The 22,604-nt window shown below is 41.7% G+C and overlaps 2 protein-coding genes across 2 annotated transcripts in view; one reads left to right on the top strand and one right to left on the bottom strand.

Annotated features, from left to right (window-relative positions):
• The first annotated feature begins 509 nt into the window (after nucleotides 1-509).
• The window catches only part of UGCG (UDP-glucose ceramide glucosyltransferase), a 37,622-nt gene continuing 15,527 nt past the window's right edge, over nucleotides 510-22,604 (top strand). Inside the window, exons 1-2 of the mRNA XM_042913645.1 lie at nucleotides 510-683; nucleotides 20,076-20,217. Of these exons, the coding sequence (XP_042769579.1) occupies nucleotides 586-683; nucleotides 20,076-20,217 (240 nt within the window). The 5' untranslated portion in view covers nucleotides 510-585. The remainder of the gene's footprint in view (nucleotides 684-20,075; nucleotides 20,218-22,604) is intronic.
• Nucleotides 3,421-22,604, bottom strand: part of SUSD1 (sushi domain containing 1) — a 284,906-nt gene continuing 265,722 nt past the window's right edge. Inside the window, exon 16 of the mRNA XM_042913636.1 lies at nucleotides 3,421-4,252. Within this exon, the coding sequence (XP_042769570.1) occupies nucleotides 4,224-4,252 (29 nt within the window). The 3' untranslated portion in view covers nucleotides 3,421-4,223. The remainder of the gene's footprint in view (nucleotides 4,253-22,604) is intronic.

Genomic DNA, 22,604 nt, shown 5'->3' on the forward strand with positions numbered 1-22,604 from the left:
TCGCAGGGGCGCGCTCTCGAAGGTGACGGTGACGCAGCGGGCGCGAGGGCGGCAAGGTGGGCGGGGAGCAGCGGCGCGCACCGCCCCTCGGAGAGGCGGGCGCCACGGTTCCGGAGGGCGGGGGCGAGGCGGGGCGCGCCGGGGAGTCGGATCGCTGGCCGCCGGTTTCGATTAGTGCACGGAGCTGCGGCGGCGGAGCAGGGTGCGGAGCTGCGCGGCCCGGGGTCCCGCGGCGAGGCGGCGGGGCGTTGGCATCTGGGGTGCAGGCGCTCAAGGACCGGCCGGCGGCCGTGAGGGTGTGGAGAGGCGAGCCGGAGCGCGGGAGCCACTGCCGCTCTGACCACGGATCCCGGCCACCGCAGCGCCCGCAGCCGCGAGCGCGCCCAGGGCAGCGCGCGAACGAGTGCGCGCGGGCGGGGCGCGCAGGCCCTGCCCGCCCCTTCCGTCCCCACCCCCCTCCGCCCCTTCCTCTCCCCACCTTCCTCTCCCCTCCAGCGCCCCCGCGCCGGGCGCCCACCCTGTCCTCCGGCGGGAGCGCGGTCCGCGGCGGCGGCCGGAGCGGGCCGGGCCGGGCCGGGCCGGGGGATGGCGCTGCTGGACCTGGCCCTGGAGGGAATGGCCGTCTTCGGGTTCGTCCTCTTCTTGGTGCTGTGGCTGATGCATTTCATGGCCATCATCTACACGTGAGTGAGGGGCAGCAGGAGAAGCCCTTGGCGCGGGGGTCAGGGCCTCCGGGTGGGAGAGTGGGAGGCATTGCGCTTTGGGGAGGATTGGGCTCGGGTGGGAGTGGAGAAAGCTAATTCTCAGACTGTTATTCCATTCCCTCTCACCTTGGACCAGCTGGGGCGGGGGTCCTTGAGGGGGGAAAGTGGTGAGTGAGGGGGTTTGCTGGGCTGCGGGCGACTGCACGGCCTGGGGAAAGGAGACTATGATCTTTCTATGTGTCGGCGGAACGTTGCTTGCTTGGTTTCATTGTGTTGGGGCTTCGTTTGATTTTTCATCTGGGCCAAATATAGTGTGTTGTTGTGCTGTAGTTGTTTTTTCGACCTGGACGACATTTCTATTATGATGATGATCATTTTCACTCTTCTGGGAGCTGTACACAGCTACCCGGAGACCTCCCTGTGGATTTTTCTTCTTCCTGGATGCCTTTAGATAGGTGTGGAGCACCTGTCCACCTTGAAAAATATCCACCAAACTCTAGGCTGACGTTACAGCCTAGAGTCATGTCAGCTTGTGTATTTCATTGTAGTTTTCTTTCCTTTTTTCCAATTCCTTACATATAGTCTTATTTAAATTTGTCTCCCCCCTCCCGACCTTTTTCATTATTAATTTAACAACTACATCTTGAGTCCTTACTAGATGCCATTCACTGGGGACACAGTGGTGAGCCGGACAACATTCCTGTCCTCATAGAGCTTACATTCTGGAAAGGAGAGGCAGATAATAATTCAAATAGGGTTATTTCACATAGTGATAAAGTCTGAATGATATAAAATAGGGTAGTGGGATGAATAATGATAGAATAATGAGTAATGAATAATGATAGAATAATAATAAACATTCACTTGTTTAAATGTCTTTAAAGTGAAATCTGCCTTCCTAAAGAAAGGAAAGAATTACAGAGAGCACATTGCTGATACAGATTCACTGGCATGTTAGCCTGGAAAAAACATGATTATACATAGTAATCTTTATCACCAACTAGAAGAGGGCGTGTGTCAATAGAGGAGATGGGAAGACTTTTTTCTTTAATGTTTATTTATTTATTTTTGAGAGAGCACAAGCGGGGGAGGGGCAGAGGGAGAGAGAGAATCCCAATCAGGTTCTGGGCTGTCAGTGCAGAGCTGGATGCAGGGCTCTATCCCGAGAACTGTGAGATCATGACCTGAGCTGAAATCAAGAGTCAGATCCTTAACCTACTGAGCCACCCTGAGATGGGAGGACTTTTAAGAAATTTGTTACTCACCCCCCCCCACCCCCCCCCCCCCCACCCCGCTTTTTACTCTAGAAAAAAATGTGCTTTTCCTTTTGGAAATTTTGCATTTTATCAGGATAGGGTGGCATTTCCTGGTACTGGAAAAAGGTGGTACATTGTAGAAAACATACTCCAAAGATACTTATTTGGAGGTGAAAAAAACATGCCACTTGGATACTGCTGATCTCAGTTTTTGTAGTTTGTAGCTGATGTCACTGAACACTTTCTGGGGTTCATTTTAAATATATATGAGTTCTTAAAAAGCAATGTTGTTACTATTTTCCAATCATAAAAATTTTTTAAATGCTAACTATGTAAGAAATTTAGACAATACAGAGAGGGATAAAGAAAAGTTACACACACCAGAACTTCACCTTGTCAGCCTTTTGTGGCTGTCCTTCCAATTGTGTGTGTGTGTGTGTGTGTGTGTGTGTGTGTGTGTGTGTGTTAGAGAGAAAGAAAGAAGGAAGGGGGTGGGGATTGACATTATAATTATTGTTCTGTAGCCTGCTTTTAAAATTTATGTATTTAGTAAAATGCTTTCTGGGAGCTCCTTTTTTACAAGGCACTTTTCTAGGTGCTGGAAATAAGGTTGAAGAACAAGACATCCAGGCTTTGCCCAACCTGCTCACATGGGGTTTCCATGTAAAATGTCATGACCACTTTTTTCCTATTTTAATAAATATCATCTCTGCATCCTTTTAAATAGATTTATGGCATTTTCGTTTATGAGGTACTAATATGTATTCATTGATGGGCATTTAGGTTTCCGATTATCAACATTACAAACAACCCTGTGATGAATTCATATGTGTACATCTTTGAGAGGATTTCCTTAGTTTAGGTTCCTGAAAGGAATTATTGGGCCAGGAGCACATTTTAAACTTTGCTACATATTGCCCTATAGGAAGGTTGTATCTATTCGGAGTCCTGGTAACATTGTATTTTGGTCCTCATTTCCCCTTGCATTTTATCGTACTCCTCACTGTTTTCTGTTTTTTATTTTCATTCCTTTAATTACTAGTTCTATTGAACATTTTTCATATATTGATATGCTAGTTACATTTAGTTGTAAATTACATACTCATAATCCTTTGTGCTGCAGTCTATTGCTGTATTAATCTTTTTGATACAAAGATTGTTTTTCTGTGATAGGTTGCATTTTTTTCCCCCAGCTTTTTTTTTTTTTTTTTTTTTTGTCTTTCAACTTTGTACATACGTTTAACGTGGAGAAAAGTATGTGCACCTGTGTTTTGGATTGTCAAGGCCTTTTTTTTCTTTTTTTAATGTTTCTGACTTGTGTAATTTTATAGCTATTCCTCCAATTATTATATAGTTAATATCTGTTTTCTTTTAGTAATTTGAATTCTTTCCTTTTTTTTTTTTTACATTTTATCATGTAATGTACTCATTATTTTACTTTGTGATATGATGAGATCTAGAGACTTAATTTTAGGTTCACCTAAATATTTAGCCACTTGTCCCAAAATCACTAATTGAATTATTATTTGATTATACCACAGTTTTGAAATACTGTCTTTATTATAGACTAAAATTCTTCTGTATTCTTGCATGTTTCAAGATTCCCAGTGCTGTTTCATTGATCTGTTCTTGTACTAGTATCCGCTATTTTTTAAAGATTTTTTTAATTTTTATTTTTAAGTAATCTCTACACCCAGTGTGGGGCTCGAAGTCACAGCCCCAAGATCGAGAGTGAAATGCTCCACTCACTGAGCCAGCCAGGCACCCCTGCACTGTTTTAATTAATGAAGTTTTATTACCTCATTACTGGTGAGCAAAGCCCCTTATTCTTTTGCAAACTTTATTGGATTTTATACATTTTTACTTAAAGATATACTTTAAGATTTTTTCCCAAACCCTAAGTAACCTTGTTTTTCAATTGGAATGATTAAAATATTATTTTTAATTGGAAGTATTAAATTTGCAGCTCAATTTGGAGAAAATTGACTTCTTTCAAGATAGGAGTATGATATATCCCCTTCCCTCTATAATATATATGATAAAATCACACTTTTTTAATTAAAACAAACATGAGAAGTGTAGCTTAATATTCCAAGTAACCCATGGTGTTAGACTTGAGACAACTCTACAATTGTTGTAAGTTATTTATTTTGTGCTTAATGATACACAGTAAAGTTTTCTTTAAATACTTTCAGTTAGTGCATTTAGCTTCATTAAAATACCATAGAGAGGCTTTGTATTTATTTTCTCATGCCCTACATAGTTACCTTTGTGACTTCCAGTAACAGGATCCTGAAAATAGAATGAAAAAAATGCAATTAGTTTATAACATTATAATGAATAGTTCATTCATTAAAGGAATCTTAAGAATACCTTTTTGAAATGAGTGACTCAACATAGAGCAAATAGTCAACAGCTTAATTTCTTTTTTTTAAACAGTTCTTTTTTTTTAAGTTTATTTATTAATTTTGAGAGAGAGAGAGAATCCCAAGCAGACTCCATGCTGTCAGAGCAGAGCCAGAAGTGGGGCTCAAATTCACAAACTGAGATCATCATCTGAGTCAAAATCCAGAATCTTAATCCAGATGCTTAACCGACTGAGCCACCCAGGCAACAGCTTAATTTCTGTATAAATTAAATCTTACCTCCCCCCTCCTTTTTTTTTTTTTTTTTTTTTTTGCTAAGTTCTTTCTTCTGGTGCCACCTTCAGAATTACTTACTGATTTGATTTGATCCCTTTCTTATTGTAATAAGGATACTTCCTGGTTTGAATTGTTTTCAAGCAGAGCACTAAGGTAATTGTTCCTCTACCCCTTTTTCTACTGTACTTAGTAAAATTGCAAACTTAATATCAACATTTTGACAAGGAAAGCTAAAGAACACTGGCAACAATATTTTGGTTAAGATGTGCTAATATTCTGTATTTTATTGAATAATATGTTTTCTGAATGCATGTTCTGTGTCCTCTAGAATCCTTTTTGAAACAAGGTAAAGTATACATATTAAAATAAGCAGATATTGAGACTCTTCTAAAATGTGTGTGCTCATTGGGGCGCCTGGGTGGCTCAGTCGGTTGTGCGTCCGACTTCAGCTCAGGTCATGATCCCACGGTTCGTGGGTTCGAGCCCTGCATTGAGCTCTGTGCTGACAGTTCAAAGCCTGGAACCTGCTTCTGATTCTGTGTCTCCCTCTCTCTCTGCCCCTCCCCTGCTCACACTCTGTCTCTCTCTGTCTCTCAAAAATAAATAAATGTAAAAAAAAAAAAAATTTATAAAATTTGTGTGCTAGCAACTAATGGAAATGGATCCTATTTCAAAAACTTATATGGATCTGGTTGTCACATTAAAGAGATTAATCATGGACACCTAATTGTCAAAAACATTTAAGTCATACAGATACTATAGGAAAATGGCTGAGAAAAGCTATAAAACTTTTAAAAAACCAACTGTTTCTTTTTTTAAATCAAATACAATGTGCAATGGTATCTAGTTAATTTAGATTCAGTGTTCTATTGAATTGTGTCTTCTTAGAGACAGAGCCAAGTATTAAAAAAATGGAGCTCAGGCTGGCTCAGTCCGTAGAGCCTGTGATTCTTAATGTGAGGGCCATGAGTTCAAACCTCACATTGGGTGTAAGATTACTAAAAAAAGGGTAAATAAACAACAAAAAAAAATGGAGATCGGTGTGATTAATACAGTGAGCAATTCTTGCTCAGATTATTTGTTAAGATTTCACAAATGTCTTACAATTCTTATAAGCCTGCAATTTAACATAATTGAGATAATTTGTAAACTAGAGAGCCATTCTTTTTAATATTTCAAAATGATCTCTGTTCACTGGTATCTCTATCAGTATACTACTGCTTTGCTCTTTTCCAATTTTAATATTGAACTGATACTTAGTCATTTCCTGATATATTCTAGATGGCACACGTGTCCGGGATTACTGCCTATAATGCTCAAGATAAAATTCAGATTAGAGCACTGAAATTCAGGGCTCTTATTCCCAAGACTTTTTTTTTTTTCCCTAAGTGATCTTTATGAGTTTTTCCTTTTTTGAGATCTAATGTGGTTTGATAGCACAAACTGCTATGCACAAACTGATAGCACAAACTGCTGCGGTGAAATCCTTTAAAAAGTCTGGAGGCAGCCATTTTCTTCTCTTTTTAGCCTTTGGGAGCCATATTGCTGGATGATAAGGGTATCTGAGCGAGGCACCTTGCCTTTTTTCCTCTATCTCCCTTCTTTTTCTCTTCTCTCCCCACCCCACCCCCCCCCCCCCCCCCCCCCCGCACTCCCATTTTCCCTCTGCTTGGATTATCTTTTTTTTTTTTTTTTTTTTTTTTTGTCCTCTGTATGTAATGTCCTAATGATTAGTGCTAGGCTTTATCGTTTAATTGACTGGAGGTGCCAGGCTAGTGTAGAAATACTCCTTGTATCTGTAAATATTAACTGCCCTCTAGTAAAGCAGAGGTCTTTTCCCTGGAGGTTTCCTTCCAGTTCATGCTACTTTTTTCTAACCTATTTAGCACAACAACTTCTATACCTGCTGTGTAGTTTTTGAATGGAATTTAAATACTCATTGTATCAGGATGTCTGTGGTAAACCACCTGTCAGAAACGAATTGTTTTTAATGTAAATTTTAGCACTTTAAATGTTATTTTTAGATAGTGTGGCCTTTGCCTTAAATTCATTAATACGTTGGCGTTCTGAGCCTTAGTGGAATGTGAATTGAGAGCTTCTTGTTTGGGTTCAATTCTGAGATACACTTGGACTTTGGCCACATGTTGATCAGGTAGGGTCATTGCTGCCAGGACCACTTTGGGTGAATGAATGAGGCAGTAGAGCCCCTTTAACCTGAGCCTGGGAAGATACCAAATTGGACTATAGTGTGATAGCTTTAAAAAGCAAAATGACCATTGTAATTCAGTGTTAATATTCAGGGATGGTTCTGTTGATTCATCAACCCTCCCTCTTCCTACGTGATTAGTGCTGATTAGTGCCATACCCCTTATCTCTATTCTAGATTATTGTAACTATCTCTATTCACTGGTATCGCTTCCAGCAGCCTTGCTCCCTTTTTACTTTACTTTTCTTACTGTTGCCTTATCCTACTGGAGCACTAATCTTAGATCATGTGCTTAAAATTTTACTGTGATTCCCTATTGCCTTCACGTTAAAATTCAGGCTCTTTAACAAGACATGCATAGTTCTTTAGGAACTGAGCCCTGTACTTGTTTCTTCAGCAACATTGAATTACTGACATTCCCCTGATTATGCAATGTGTTTTCTTTAGAATTCTCCTTCCTTATGTTCCTTTTTTTCCCCTCCTTTTTTGTTTAACTAACTTCTACTCATTCAAGTCTATTTAGACTTTAGCTTTTTACTGGGTTAGGCGCCCCCCTTCTGTCCTTCTTTAGTACCTAGATTTTACCCATCTAAATTGTAAATGTGTGTTCAGTTGTCTCTTTTCCCAATTAGATTGTAAGCTTTTGAGGGTAGGGATAGTGTCTTATCTACTGTTCCGTCTCCAGTGTGTACTAGGCACTCAATTATTGCTGGTTGAATGAATGATCTTTGAATTTTTTCCAGTAGTGATGGTGGATTTACATTCATTAGTTCAGTATCATTTGGCCATTGTGATCTGAGGTAGATGGTCAGATTTGGGGATGCTTTCAGTGGCCATGGACTCTGATGAAATTTATTGGACCAAACGGAATCTTTATTTCACTATTTCTAATTAACTGCACATTAAAATAGAAACAAGACTCCATTAATAACATGTTTACTTACAGATCTGAGTCTCCTCCCCAAGGTTTTCCTATGGAAATGCCTGTCTTGTCATAAATAATCTTTACCCTTAGATCTGACCTTCAGGGGATGCCGAACCCAGTGCTTTCCTGAGTTGGTTGACATGCAGATCATTAAGTGTCCCCCACTTTTCCTCCATCCACAGAATTTTATTTTACAAACAGAACAGTTTAATTTAAACATCACATTCTGCTTTAGGGAATTTTCTGGAAGACCATTGAGACAGTTTTGATTTGAAAACAGCTTGAGTGGATGCTATATTTGAGGGTCTCCTGTGTTTTTGAGCACTGTGTGCTGGGCTCATAGTCTGTTGGTGCCTGTCTTACTTAGTTGTTATTAGCAAAATACCATGCCCTGTCCATCTCCCATACACTAGGGCTAACTTGTCACCAAAGGATTAGTGAGTTGGGGTTTTTTGGGGGGAGGGAATGGTAAAATTAATAAAGATCTTATTTGTTTTCAATGGTAATGGAATTTTTTGTATTCTCTAGTATGTAATTAAAGTCTGCTGTCCAGTGGAAATAGTTTGTGTTTTCCCATAAATCTAACTCACTATTGGTTATTTTGTGTCCTCTGGGGAATCTTCTGTCTGCAGAGTTCAGGTTGCACCAGAAGGTGTGCTTTGTGTTGCTGAAGAAGCCCATTTTGATGCAGTGCAATTTTTTAAAAGATAAGTGCTATCTAGAAGTAACATTAGTCATGACACCTAGTGATCATAAACACACAGTAACAGCCTTCCAGGGCACAGGCAGAAGTAACAACAACAGAAGCCTTTAATCATTGGAAATTGCAGGCATGGACTATGTGAAGTAGGGGACCTGCTGATATAGCAGTCAGCCTAATTTTACACGAAATATTAACAGGCTTGGTGGCATGGGACAGAGGAGATGAATTCCGAGAGTCAGATAAATCGGTTCAACTGAGCCACCCAGCAGAACTATTAAAAAAAGCGCTGTTGGGGGCGCCTGGGTGGCTCAGTCGGTTCAGCGTCCGACGTCGGCTCAGGTCATGATCTCACACTCCGTGAGTTCGAGCCCCGCGTCGGGCTCTGTGCTGACAGCTCAGAGCCTGGAGCCCGCTTCGGATTCTGTGTCTCCCCATCTCTCTGCCCCTCCCCTGCTCATGCTCTGTCTCTGTCTCAAAAATAAATAAAAACATTAAAAAAAAAAAAAAAAGCGCTGTTGGGGTGGGGGTGGGGGGCTGTTAAGCAAGGTGAACTTTGCCCTCACGGAATCCTTACTCCCTTCGAAGCCTTGTGTGAGATTCTTGCTTCACTTCTGGGAGGTGTAGTTCTCTGCATTAAGGTTGCTGCAGAGGCTGCTACCAGCCAACTGAAGGGGAAGAGCAGAGCCTGCCCTCTCTCCAGGGAGTGTCCCTTCATACCAGGCTTCCCTCCTGCTCAAAATGCAATTAGAATATGAAACTGTAGGGGCGCCTGGGTGGCTCGGTCAGTTAAGCATCCGACTTCGGCTCAGGTCATGATCTCACGGACCGTGAGTTCGAGCCCCGTGTCGGACTCTGTGCTGACCGCTCAGAGCCTGGAGCCTGCTTCCGATTCTGTGTCTCCCTCTCTCTCCGACCCTCCCCCGTTCATGCTCTGTCTCTCCCTGTCTCAAAAATAAATAAACGTTAAAAAAAAAAAAAAGTAACAGGAATTTATTTAAAAAAAAAAAAAAGAATATGAAACTGTAAAATAAGCCATTTAAAGTGGTACACACTTGGGGCGCCTGGGTGGCTCAACTCTTGATCTCGGCTCAGGTCATGATCTTGCAATTTGCAGTTTGTGAGATTGAGCCCCGCCTTGGGTTCTGTGCCAACAGCGCGGAGCCTGCTTGGAATTCTCCTTCTCCCCCTGCCCCAAATAAACAAACATTTTTTTAAGTGGTACGCACTATTAAATAAAAAAATTTATGAGAAAGGGAAAGCAGGGAGGGGAATTAAAAGATTAGAAGGCTCGGGGCGCCTGGGTGGCTCAGTCAGTTAAGCATCCGACTTCGGCTCAGGTCATGATCTCGTGGTCCGTGAGTTCGAGCCCCGCGTCGGGCTCTGTGCTGACAGCTCAGAGCCTGGAGCCTGCTTCAGATTCTGTGTCTCCCTCTCTCTGACCCTCCCCCGTTCATGCTCTGTCTCTGTCTCAAAAATAAATAAACGTTAAAAAAAAAAATTAAAAAAAAAAAAGATTAGAAGGATCAAACGATAAGCCAAAATGGCAAAAAAGAGTAACAGTTTTAGAGATGAGCTGTTAGGAAACAAAAATCATCCAAGATAAAATAAGGCCATCCCATCAGCTTAGAGGTTGAAAACCCTTCTGCAGAGCGGCAGTTAGGATTCATCGAGGTAAAGCTCCTATAAAGTCCACCAGAAACCCTGAATATTTCTTACAGTCACTTGGAGATCTTTGAAGTGTTCTGTGAATAGATGTCCTTCTAGCTCACAATGGAGGGCAGGACCTGAAGGCCTCTCTCTTTTGATTGTGATTCACCCCTCACGACTTTTTGGACTTGACTTACTCTGAGGAAGCAGCCCAACCCGTGTACCCATACTCCTGTCCCCTGTGTTCTGTCCCCTGTCCCGCTGCTGGCAGGTACAGCCCTGCAGCAGCTGGCCATGAGCACCTCCTCCTCCCTGCCCTTGAGAGTGACGTGCCTTAATTACATGAATGCGACTTTTGTGACAGAGGGTGACTCCAGCTCCTGACTGAACATTTAATTTAGAAATAATTCCTCGGGAAAATGACACATTGAAGTTTTCCCGTGCTTTCTGTCTCCCCAAAATGGCTCAGTCATGTTCCAGGATGATTTTATTCTTTAAACATGAAACCAGTCAAAACCATTGACCGGACATAGAGGAGGTCCATTCCTTTTTGTAACCCAGTGTGTTCCTGAAAATGTAATAAAATCAAATTTCTGAAACTCAGATGGACATATATATTAGGAGGGGTGGTTCTGTTTCCATAAAGAACTAAGATTATTATTAAAATCCCAAATTATGGCTCTGCTGGAACCCGATGCCTGGGACACGCTGCCACTGATCGAGGGCTTTCCAGGTGTTCAGGGCTGTGTGGAGGGGCCTCCCTCTGGCCTGGACTGGAGTGCTTAGAAGGCTGCCTTGCAGTGTTTGCTCTGGGGACTGCGCTGGGCGTGGTGATTTAATAGTCTACAGAACAGTCTCTTCTGGACTCCCTCAAAATGTCTCCATTCTAGGAGGCAGTGTGCTTGGATTACATAGTCACTGGGGGTTACTTTGCTCATGGCGTCTGGCCTTCCCCGCTCCACTCTGAGCGTGGCCAGCTCTCCCTCTAGCAGAGAGAGCCAAGTGAAGGGTTCTGTGGCAGCAGAATCCCACATTTTGAGTCAGGCTCTGAGGGTAGAGGAATTCAGAGAAGCCAGGACTGATGCAGCACCTCTGACCCACTGAGAACCCATCTAATGGTTTCAAGGAAGAGATCAGGCCACTTCAGGGGATAATTGGTGTTAATGTTCCTTACTTGCATTGCCTTTACACTTTTGGATGATCTCCGTAGAACTTCAGATTGGTTCCTAAATATTGGGTGTAATTTTAACTTGGGATATAATTTTAGCCTAAGAACTGCATGTCATTTAAACTTTGTATTAAATGTGTTTTATGCCATGTTTTGACTGTCTCTTTTAACCGTAATTTGGGAATTTTGATGATCCCTTTTTCCCCCTTTAATCTTTCTTAATACACCAGAGTTGTTTTATGTTTTAAAAAAGCGCCTTATAGGGGTGCCTGGCTGGCACTCTCAGTCGGTGGAGTGTGCGACTCTTTGATCTTGGGGTTGTGAGTTCGAGCCCCACATTGGGTGTAGAGACTAGTTAAAAATAAAAGCCTTTAAAAAATAAAAAAAAATTTTAAACCCAACGTAATAGCTTAATATTTAAGTACCTATGAAAGAATCTTTAAATATGTGAATTTCCAGTTCTTCCATTCTGGTGTATAAGCCTCATCAATGTTTGTCATCTCTAAATCTCCTACTAGAACTATGGTAATTCAGAGAAGTTACATTTGGTGGAAAATGTCCTTAAAATTAGCAGCTTTAAGAAATGATCAATATTAGCTATCATTGAATGTTTACTTGTGGCTTAATTGCCTCTGTTTCTTACAACTACTTTGAGGTACGTACTAATTAATTATACACACTTTAAAAAAATTTGAGATAAAGAAGTGATTTACCCAAGGATTACTCAGCTAATTATCTGTGAAGCTGGTATAGAAATCCAGGAGAACCTCCTCCACCCCAGGCTCTTAAACCAGTATGCTGTCTGTGCGGCTGCGGATAACCTAAAAATAACCCCGGAAGTAATTTGCAAGGATAGAGTGTTAGTATGGGAATTTCTTCAGTTGCTGTGAATCTTGCTTCTGATAACTGGCAACATTGAGACTAGTGTGGAGAGAGCCCCTACTGCTTTCCTGCAGCTCTTCCCCATTCTCACACTGTTTGAGCTATTTCGTGGGCTACTTGTTTTCAGCCCATCCTGTAACTCGCTGCTGATCTTCCTGATTTTCCTGAGCTTTCTTCTCTCCTTACAGGAAATCTAGTCTTCCTAGGTCCATGGTTCTCAGCTTTGACTGCACTTGGGAGTCACCAGGGGAGGCCTAAAAAAAAAAAATTACAGTCAGTTAAGCCTCTTACTCTAAATTTCGGTTCAGGTCATGATCTCACGGCTCATGGGATCAAGCCCTGCCTTGGGCTCTGTGCTGACAGTGTGGAGCCAGCTTGGGACTCCTCTCTCTCTCTCTCTCTCTCTCTCTCTCTCTAAAAAATAAATAAATAAACTTTTTTTTTTTTTTTTTTTTTTTTTTTTTTTTTTTTTTTTAAGTACTGCTTGCCTAGGTCTCAGCCCTAGACATTCTGATCTAACTGGTCTGGGCATCAGGATTTTTTTTTAACTCCCCAGGTGATTTTCATGTGCAGTTAAGGTTGAGAACAGGTGCCCTAGGCTGTTCATGCACAGTTGTGGCCCTCACCTGTTATCTCTTGGTTTCATTGAATCCTCCATGTAGCCAGAACTCAAGTTCATCACTTCGTCATCTCGCCCCTTGCCTTCCCTCCTATCAGTCTGCCTTGTTATCCTGAACCCATCTCATAATTTATAGCTTCTCAACTTTCAAAATCCTGCAGAGGGTAATCTCACAGCCATGTGGGTTAGTACTACTACACATTCATGGTCTCAGATCTCAGCTAAGCCTTCAGTGCTCTCTGGCACTGCCTTGTTTCTTTATTTAGCCCAGGTCACCCATTACTGGCGGAATCTCTTCTAAATCTTCACTATCCTGCCTTCCGTCTTGTCAGCTTTTCTTCACTCCTGCTCCACACTGTGGAGCCTGTCGTGCTATGCATTTTCTCTGTCTTTACCTTTGACTAGCTCGTCCCCTTACTCTGTATACTCAAGTATTTAAAAACATTTTTCCCCCAAATTAAACTGAAAAACCTTTTTCCATCTAGTTACTCTGGCCCTTTTACTCACTGTCAGGTTTCATGAGAAATCAGTGTTTATTCCCTGTTACCACATTGCACTTTTCATTCCTTTGCATCCATTCCTTTGCTTCATTCCTTTGCTTCCTTTTCATTCCATGCTCCCCCCTCCCCATGCACAGTGCTCCAGAGGCAGCAGATCCACACAGTGAGGTGGACATTTCAGTTCTTGCCTTCACCTCTCAGCTGCATTCAATGTTGCTCTTCCTTGAACCCTTTCAGAAAGAAAACAGCCAAATAAAGCCGTCTTTAATAAATCCTTTCTTCCTGCCTTTCTGCATCTTGGCTTACTCCCTCCTGGTCTCCTGCATGTATTATTGGCTCTATGTCAGTTACATTGATTTGTGGCCACCTGCTAATGGCATGCTTTACCCGGGAGAGCTTATGTATTTAACAAACTCTGGATGGCTCCAGATTTCTCTCTCTAGACTAACCTGACCTTCTGAGCTCTGTATACATGTTTCTTTATTCGTATCTAGTCAATGTTTTTTAAACTTGAGAACATACTGTTGTTTATCCTTATTTTGCTGGAGCTTGGAGAATTTATAGTCTACAGCAGTGTGGTTCACTGCTGGCCTGCATCAGAATCATTTGGATGCTTATAAAAATACAGATTCTTGGGGCGCCTGGGTGGCTCAGTCGGTTAGGCGTCCAACTTCGGCTCAGGTCATGATCTAACAGCTCGTGAGTTCGAGCCCCACGTCGGGCTCTGTGCCGACAGCTCAGAGCCTGGAGCCTGTTTCAGATTCTGTGTCTCTCTCTCTCTGACCCTCCCCCGTTCATCCTCTGTCTCTCTCTGTCTCAAAAGTAAATAAACATTAAAATAAATAAATAAATAAAAAATAAAAAAAAAATACAGATTCTTAGGCTCTGCAACCAGTCCATTAAGTTGTGATTTTCACCTGTGGGCATTATGTATACAAATATTGGGAAACACTGGTCTCCTGGTCTGGAAATTGTATCAAAGCAGTAGCTGGAGCGGTTGGAGGGCTTAGCTTCTTTGTTTTCCGTGTTGCAGGAGTCACTAAGCTTCTTTACCTGATGTCTAGTATGTTAAAAACCATTGTTTCCTATATTTTGTCTGATTTTTTATGCTTACTTATTTATTTTGAGAGAAAAAGGGGAGGGACACAGAGAGAGACGGAGGGAAGGGAGGGAGGGAGCAAATTCCAAGCAGGCTCTATGCTCAGTGCAGAGCCCAACATAGGACTTATCTCATGACTGTGAGATCTTGAACTGAGCCAAAATTAAGAGTCGGAGGCTTAACCAACTGAGCCACCCAGGCACCCTGATTTTGTCTGATTTTTAAAAAGTTGTTTCAGGTGGGCAAGCAAATTGGGTCCCTGTTTCTTCATCTTGCCCAAAAGTTTAAGTGTGGGGGGTGGGGTGGGGTTTAGGTCAAGTTTTTTGATACTTTTGTAAAGACAGAGACAAGGCTGTATTAGCCCCAAATTGGAAATAACCCAAATGCCCATCAACGGAAAGTAGCTAAATAAAGTGTGGTATGTTAATATAAGGAATACATGCTGTAATGAAAATGCATGAACTATAACTAAATGTAACAACAAGGATGAATCTCACAAACATATGAAGTCAAAGAGGCCAGACACAAATGAGTACATCCTATGGGATTCCATTTAGATAACATTTTAATACTGGCAAAATTAGCCTATGGTGTTGGAAGTGAGGACAGTGGTTACCCTTGAGGGGGAAGGTAGTTAGTAGATGGGGACATGCAAAGCCTTCTGGGGTTCTGGTAATCCTGTTTCCTGATCTGGGTACTGGTTACATGGGTGTTTCGCTCTGAGAAAATTCATTGAGCTGTATACTTATTTATATGTGACTTCACTGTATGTGTGTCATGCATCAATAAAAAGTACTCTCCTCCACCCTCTAAAAGAAGGACAAGGTCGCAAACAAAATGCATGATGGGAAGGTAGAACTGGATTCCCAGTGTAGAACCTGAAACTGAGAAAGAACTGTGCAAAGGATCCTGACAGAAGGCAGGTCACCTGCTCCAGGCCACAGGTGGAAATGCATACCCGTGATCGATCCTGTGCAATGTGTGGATGCAGTAGGCTCAAGTTCAATTCTAAGTGATGCAGAAACCCTGCCCCAAGATACCAAAGTAAAAACTGGTTTGAAACCAGGAAACCTTGTAGACCCTGTCAGAGCCACCCCACTTGGAAGACTCTACCACTTGGGCCACTTTTGAGACTCCAGGCAAATTGGCTGTTGATCATGTTTTGAAAGCTACAGATTGGTTTACAATACACTGGCCAAGGCCAAGGCACCCGCCAACATCATTTCTCTGTGTGGCAGGCGAAGTTAATAGATTGCTTTAGGACATAGCTTGGTTGACCGTAAGAGTTTTATATGAAGAAGAACTTCTATACATGTGCAATTCCCCCATTAGACTGCAGCTCCTTGACAGTAGGGAATTTGCCTGTCCATCACTGTATCTCCAGCACACAGGATAATGCATAGTATACATTCGGGGTTCAAAAGTGATTGTTTAAAAAAAGGGATTAGGGGCGCCTGGGTGGCTCAGTCGGTTGGGCGGCCAACTTCAGCTCAGGTCATGATCTCGCGGTCTGTGAATTTGAGCCCCACGTTGGGCTCTGTGCTGACAGCTCAGAGCCTGGAGCCTGTTTTGGATTCTGTGTCTCCCTCTCTCTGACCCTCCCCTATTCATGCTTTGTCTCTCTCTGTCTCAAAAATAAATAAACGTTAAAAAAAAATTTTTTTTAATAAAAAAAATTAAATTAAATTAAATTAAAAAAAGGGATTATTTGGTAAGGGGATGCTAAGTAGTTGTAGAGCACCACTGTGTGCTCATCATAGTGCTCTGTGATTTTGTGTGTGACTTCATGGATATTCTTTTATTGTTTTTGCTAAACATTTCAAGCAATTTGTAACAAGGGGCTTTGTCAGTTGTGTTACATAAACTGAAACTGTATTCTCCAAAGTAGGATTCTTGTATCCTAGGGTATGCTCCATAAGAGGACTCAGTGGGATATGGAAAGAAAATATTGGGGGATGGAGGGAGGAGAGATGGATGTGGGGGAAAACACAAAAGACCTTTTTTTAAAGGTCCTGTGATATAGTTGGGAGTTTGAGTTATTTTTGAGTAGAAATTTCAGATCTAGTATTTACCAGTTGTCTTCATCATAAACCTGGAGAGGACTTCATTGTTGTTTGGTGAGTCAGAATGAGTCTGATAAAATACTGCATTCTTGATACGAAAAGTTCTTCAAAAGATAGGAGGTATATCTATGTTAGTGTTTAAACCAAAATATCTTAACGAACGAGAAGGGGTGGGGGGAATAGGATCAGTACTAGACTATTTAACACTGTTTAAGTTATCCTTGTTCTTAATCTAAAGACTTGCTAAATGCAATGAGATAGTGGGCTGGGTTTCTCTGAATTGGTCATGACCTTGTGCGTGTTTTGATAAGCTTAATAGCACTTGAATGATCTTGCAGTGGGAAGAGAATAAAAAATTTCTGGGATTTTAGTCCGCCTTATTTTATCCTCCGTGTCTCAAACTGTTTCATGATTTCAGTGTTTTTGCTTCTCATTCTCTCTGTGCCACGTTCTGGATAATTTCTTCAAATCTAGATTCCGTTTGTCCAGTCCTCTCTTAAACTGTATATGCAGTCTTCTGTTTTACCTGTCTATTGAGTTTTTATGTCAACAATCATAATTTTTATTTCTAGAGATTGCATGTTGTCTTTATATATATGATGGTCTTTCTCAATCTTTCTCTTGGGTTTTGTTCAGCAACACAGGTAGTTTGCGTTTCGGGTTCCAAACCTGTGTGGTCAGGTGTTCTCCTGGAAGACTTTCCTTCTTTGAGGGGTGGATCCAAGAAGGCAACATCCCCATCTTCCCTCTGTGGGCCAGCATTTTTCTACTTTGCCTTTCAGGGATCCCATATTATACAAGGTTGTCAGAACAGAGTTCCCACCGTTCTTACCTCAGGCTTGTCTCCATTTCTAGATCACCTGGGACTAACAGATGGCCCTGGGGCAAAAGCATCCAACACTCACTCACTCAGATTTCTCCTCATTTCTAACCTGAGAGGTTTCCCTTATTTTCTTAACAGTTCAGTCATGTGTTTAAAAACATGCTTTGAGGGGCACCTGGGTGGCTCAGTCGGTTAAGCGTCTGACTTCGGCTCAGGTCATGATCTTGCGGTCCGTGAGTTCGAGCCCCGCGTCGGGCTCTGTGCAGACAGCTCAGAGCCTGGAGCCTGTTTCAGTTTCTGTGTCTCCCTCTCTCTCTGCCCTTCCCCTGCTCATGCTCTGTCTCTCTCTCTGTATCAGAAATAAATAAACGTTAAAAAAAAAAATTTAAAAAAATAATAAAAAAAACATGCTTTGAGTGCAGTTGTATCAAATATTATAACCATTCTGTAAGAATGTGTGTGTGTGTGTGTGTGTGTGTGTGCACGCGCGCGGCTGTGTGCATGTGTGTTGGCTTGTATATGCATTTTTTAAAAGTCTGGAAAGATGAACAAGAAACTAATATCGCTGAGAATTTGGTGGTGAGAACGTGGCAGATGGGGGACAGGGGCGACAGGGAGACTTCTTTTACGTGAATATTTTAATATCTTCAGTGATTTGAACCATGTGGATACAACTGGTTCAATCAATTAAATATATAAGTTTTTTTGTCTCCAGCAGTCTATATGTTCTCTATTGGCTGGGTTTCCTCAGACATCTAATCTGCCATTTTGTTAGATACGGAATAGTGGTCATTTTTGTGGTTATATAAATTTTAGATTATGGTTTTACCTCTGTCCAACCTCTCAATGAACTTGGTAGATGAATATTTTCCAAACTATCTATGGCAAAGCATCAGCTCTTTAAAATTTTTCCAGTCTGGCATGGACTAATACTCTGGTAAACTATAATAAAAATAAATACTGGGGGCGCCTGGGTAGCTCAGTCAGTTGACTGTCTGACTCTTGATCGCTGCTCAGGCCTTGATCTCAGGGTTGTCAGTTCAAGCCCTGTTTTGGGAGCCTACTAACTACATACATACATACATACTGATCATGTGTGTGGATGGCATGGAAAGGTCAAAGTGCTATAAACATTTCTAAATGCTTCTCTCAATTTCTTCTCATCACAGACCAGTAAAAAGCCACTTTATTCACTGACCATACTGAGCAGCCCTGCTGGAAATGGTGCCCCATTATGCCCCATTATTATCCAGCATTTGGGGACTGTGGATCAGAAATTGGTATCACCTTGTTCTTTAAGAAATCTTTTGTTGGTTTACATTTTTTTCCATTGTAGGTAACCTGTTTTCTTTCTGTAAAGTCTTTTATGGCTTTATCTGAAACATTAGATGTTCACTGTGGCACATCCCTGTCTTTAATTAGCTGAGAGTGAGCCCATGGCTAACTCTTCTGGATGATGGCAGCGATGTAGTTCCAGAAGTCATTCATAGATTAATTGCGTATTTCACCAAATCCAGGATGCTGGTGTTTTCTTGATCTTCTAGAAGGTTTCATTGGTTGGGTTTCATGCTATTAATTTAGGACTGCCATCTGGCTGCTACCAATCATAAGATGCCATTGATTTCGGAGATGTTAAAATGTGGAAGAACGTGTGTCTTAAAATATCTTGCACGCGGCCCCCTGATTGTTCTAACCTGTAATTACTGTTGAGTGCTTAGAGACGTGCTTATGAGAAGGAGGGAGGAAGACTTTGGTGACCTCCTTTAGAAACATCATCACTCTGCTGAAAGGCATCTCTTGTCTTTGTTGTGACACCGTGAACATTAACTGGGGCAAATTCTCTCTTTAATTGGCATGGCTTCCCTCCTCAAGAGCCATGGGATGGGCCAGCACTGAGAACCTTGGCCAACTTATCTGTGAATTGGTGGCAATGGTGTATCTTCCAGTGTCATTACCAGACATTTTTCCCATTATTGAGATTTCAAATTCCCTCTGTTCCATCCCAGCCATTCTGAGCTTGTGAATATTGGGAGTGCTGCTAGTTATCCCATTTTCTTGCTTGCCCTGCTGGTAGCCTAGTGCTTCTTTCAATCATGTGTTATGTGGACTGCTTACTATAGAAATATCTCAGATTTTTCTGGTTACACTTCTCTATTTTTCTGGGGAAGATAGGGATTTCCCTCCCCCCGCCCCCTACAGTTTTTATAGTTTTTGGTCTCTTTTGATGACTCTTTGGGAGGAAGGACAGTTAATGTGTAGGCTAACACTATAATTCATTTCTTCACCATGTATTTATTGAATGCCTACTCTTTGCCAAGCATAGTTCTCTAAGCACTGTGAGTACAGCAATAAACAACACTCTTAAGCTCCAGCCTCCATTGGAACATTCATTCTGCTTAGGTCTGGTTTTCCTAAACTGGATGCTTACCTGATTACTTTCCTCCATTTTCTTTTTTTTTTTTTTTTTAATTTTTTTTTTCAACGTTTTTTATTTATTTTTGGGACAGAGAGAGACAGAGCATGAACGGGGGAGGGGCAGAGAGAGAGGGAGACACACAGAATTGGAAACAGGCTCCAGGCTCCGAGCCATCAGCCCAGAGCCTGACGCGGGGCTCGAACTCACAGACCGCGAGATCGTGACCTGGCTGAAGTCGGACGCTTAACCGACTGCGCCACCCAGGCGCCCCACTTTCCTCCATTTTCAGATAACCCTTTAAAAAGATGTCAATTAAAAAAAAATTTAACTTAGAACTTAGTAGGTTCTTGATAGCTTGACGCATACTTTATATAGCACTATTATGTTCTCCAGAAATAACGTATATATTATTTGCTTTTCAGCCGATTACACCTCAACAAGAAGGCAACGGACAAACAGCCATATAGCAAGCTCCCAGGTGTGTCTCTTCTGAAACCTTTGAAAGGAGTAGATCCTAACCTAATCAACAACTTGGAGACATTCTTCGAATTGGATTATCCCAAAGTAAGTACAGTCATGTACTCATTAGAAATGGGTGGGATCATGTTTGTTTGGTTTTTGGTGTGTGTGTGCGTGCACACGCTTCTCCCTCATGGTAAATGCTTAAAGAGGCATTCTGATACTGTAAAAGGTGAAGGTATTAAACATTCATGGTGATCTCGGCCTCATACAACTTATGCTCTAGTAGCAGCAGTCACAGGACAGAAATGGGGTTGAGGAAGGGAGGGGTGCAGATTCCTTTTTGTAACCGCTTGTCCATCTGAATTTGAAATCTGTGAGTAAACCTCCTGGAACTCGGACATGGTTAAGTGCCTGGCAATTTGAATATAAAAATCTTGTTCCATGAGGGTTGTACGTGAATGACAGGAAGAAGAGGCAGTGAGAAAGAAAAAGCGGCATTTAATGGTCTGAAATGGGATTCAGGATAGCTAGAAGTAAACATAAACCCCCTTGAAAATGTGGCTTTTGAGCCAAGAATAGGTTACAGTTAGTGATAACATGGGTCTTCCTCATACCTAATTTCTAATTTCTGTATCTTTCTGAGTTTTAATGCCGAATTGTTTTTTTCCTATCATTTATTTATACAAGTTGTAGATCTATGAACTCAACCTAATCCTTCATTGGAGAATTCCCGGTTTTGTTGAGATGAGAGTATTCTTTTTATCTCTTCCTTTTAATATTCCACCTGTAGTTTCTTTTTTTTTTTTTTTAAGTTCATTTATTTATTTTGAGAGTGAGAGAGCGTATGAGCGGGGGAAGGGCAAAGAGAGAGGGAGAGAGAGAGTCCCAAGCAGGCTTCACACTGTCAGTGTGGACCTTGAGGAGCTCTGTGCGGGTCTCGATCCCACAAACCATGAGGTTAAGGCCTAAGCCCAAATCAAGAGTCAGATGCTTAACCGACTGAGCCACCCAGGTGCCCCTCTGCCTATAGTTTCATACGAGAACTTAACTATTCCTCGATTTATGTATTTAGCTTCATCTCCGCTTTTTAAATTGCCTATTTGAAACACTGCTTTTGAATGTCTCTTTACATGTCTACATGCTTGATTTTTTTTTTTTTAATTTTTTTTTTTACGTTTATTTTTGAGACAGAGACAGAGCATGAACGGGGGAGGGGCAGACAGAGAGGGAGACACAGAATCGGAAGCAGGCTCCAGGCTCTGAGCCATCAGCCCAGAGCCTGACGCGGGGCTCGAACTCACAGTCTGTGAGATCATGACCTGAGCTGAAGTCAGACGCTTAACCGACCGAGCCACCCAGGCGCCCCTCTACATGCTTGATTTTAAGTCCATTTGAATTTTCCCTCCATGGTCTCTATTCACTTGCCTCAGTTTTTACCCTCACTGTCTCAGCTTTTCTATAGTTTTTGCCACTTGGAGACTCCCTCCTATTTCTTTAGGACAGTGTAACCCAATAATGAGAAGGAAGATAAAATACACACCACACTTCTCATAGTAACTGGTTTTCATGCTCTTATTTTCTTTCTTTTTGCTCTTATTTTTCTCAGCATCAGTGAAAAGAATAGAGAAGACACAGACGTGATAGCCTTAATGCAGCTCTTATTAAGTATGTAGACACGAGTATAATTCAGTTATTTTGTAGTGTTTTTATATTACTGCTTTTAAAGTTTGGAAGTCGAGGTATTTGAAGCTAATTTTAAGCAAAACCATTATGTGTTTTTCTTACAATTTGTGTGTGTTGTGTATTATATATGTATTTAATAATTTTAGAGATCTAAATCACGCATGTATTATCTATCCCATAAATTGAATATGTAATTTAAAAAAATAAGATCTATACTTGATTTTTTTCCCAACTAAAAGTGCAAAAAGTGGCCTTTAATAAAATTAATTGTAAAATAAGCTTTGCAATAAGGAATATGGAAGGTTTTTTCAGCAATGCCTAGGTGGTTCAGTCAGTTGAGCATCTGACTTCGGCTCAGGTCATGATCTCACATCTCGTGAGTTTGAGCCCCACATCTGGCTTGCTGATGTCAGCGCAGAGCCCGCTTCTAATTCTGTGTCCCCCTTTCTCTGTCCCTCCCCCTTTTGCACTCTCTCAAAAATAAACGTAAAAATAAAATAAAAATGGAAGGTTTTCAAGCCTCACATTGTATAAATATATGCAGAGAGATTTTTTTTTAATGTTTTTTAAGTTTATTTAGAGAGAGAGAGTGCAAGCAAGGTAGGAACAGAGAGAGAGAGAGAGAGAGAGAATCCCAGGCAGGCTCCACACCGGCAGTGCAGAGCCTGACGTGGGGCTTGAACCCACAAACTGTGAGATTATGACCCAAGCTGAGACCCAGAGTCTGTCGCCTAACCAACTGAGCCACCCAGGTGCAAGAGATTTTTTTAATAAATGAAAGAATATCTTCATTGATTATTATTAAA

This window comes from Panthera leo, chromosome D4, assembly GCF_018350215.1.
Source record: "Panthera leo isolate Ple1 chromosome D4, P.leo_Ple1_pat1.1, whole genome shotgun sequence".
Taxonomy (NCBI): domain Eukaryota; kingdom Metazoa; phylum Chordata; class Mammalia; order Carnivora; family Felidae; genus Panthera; species Panthera leo.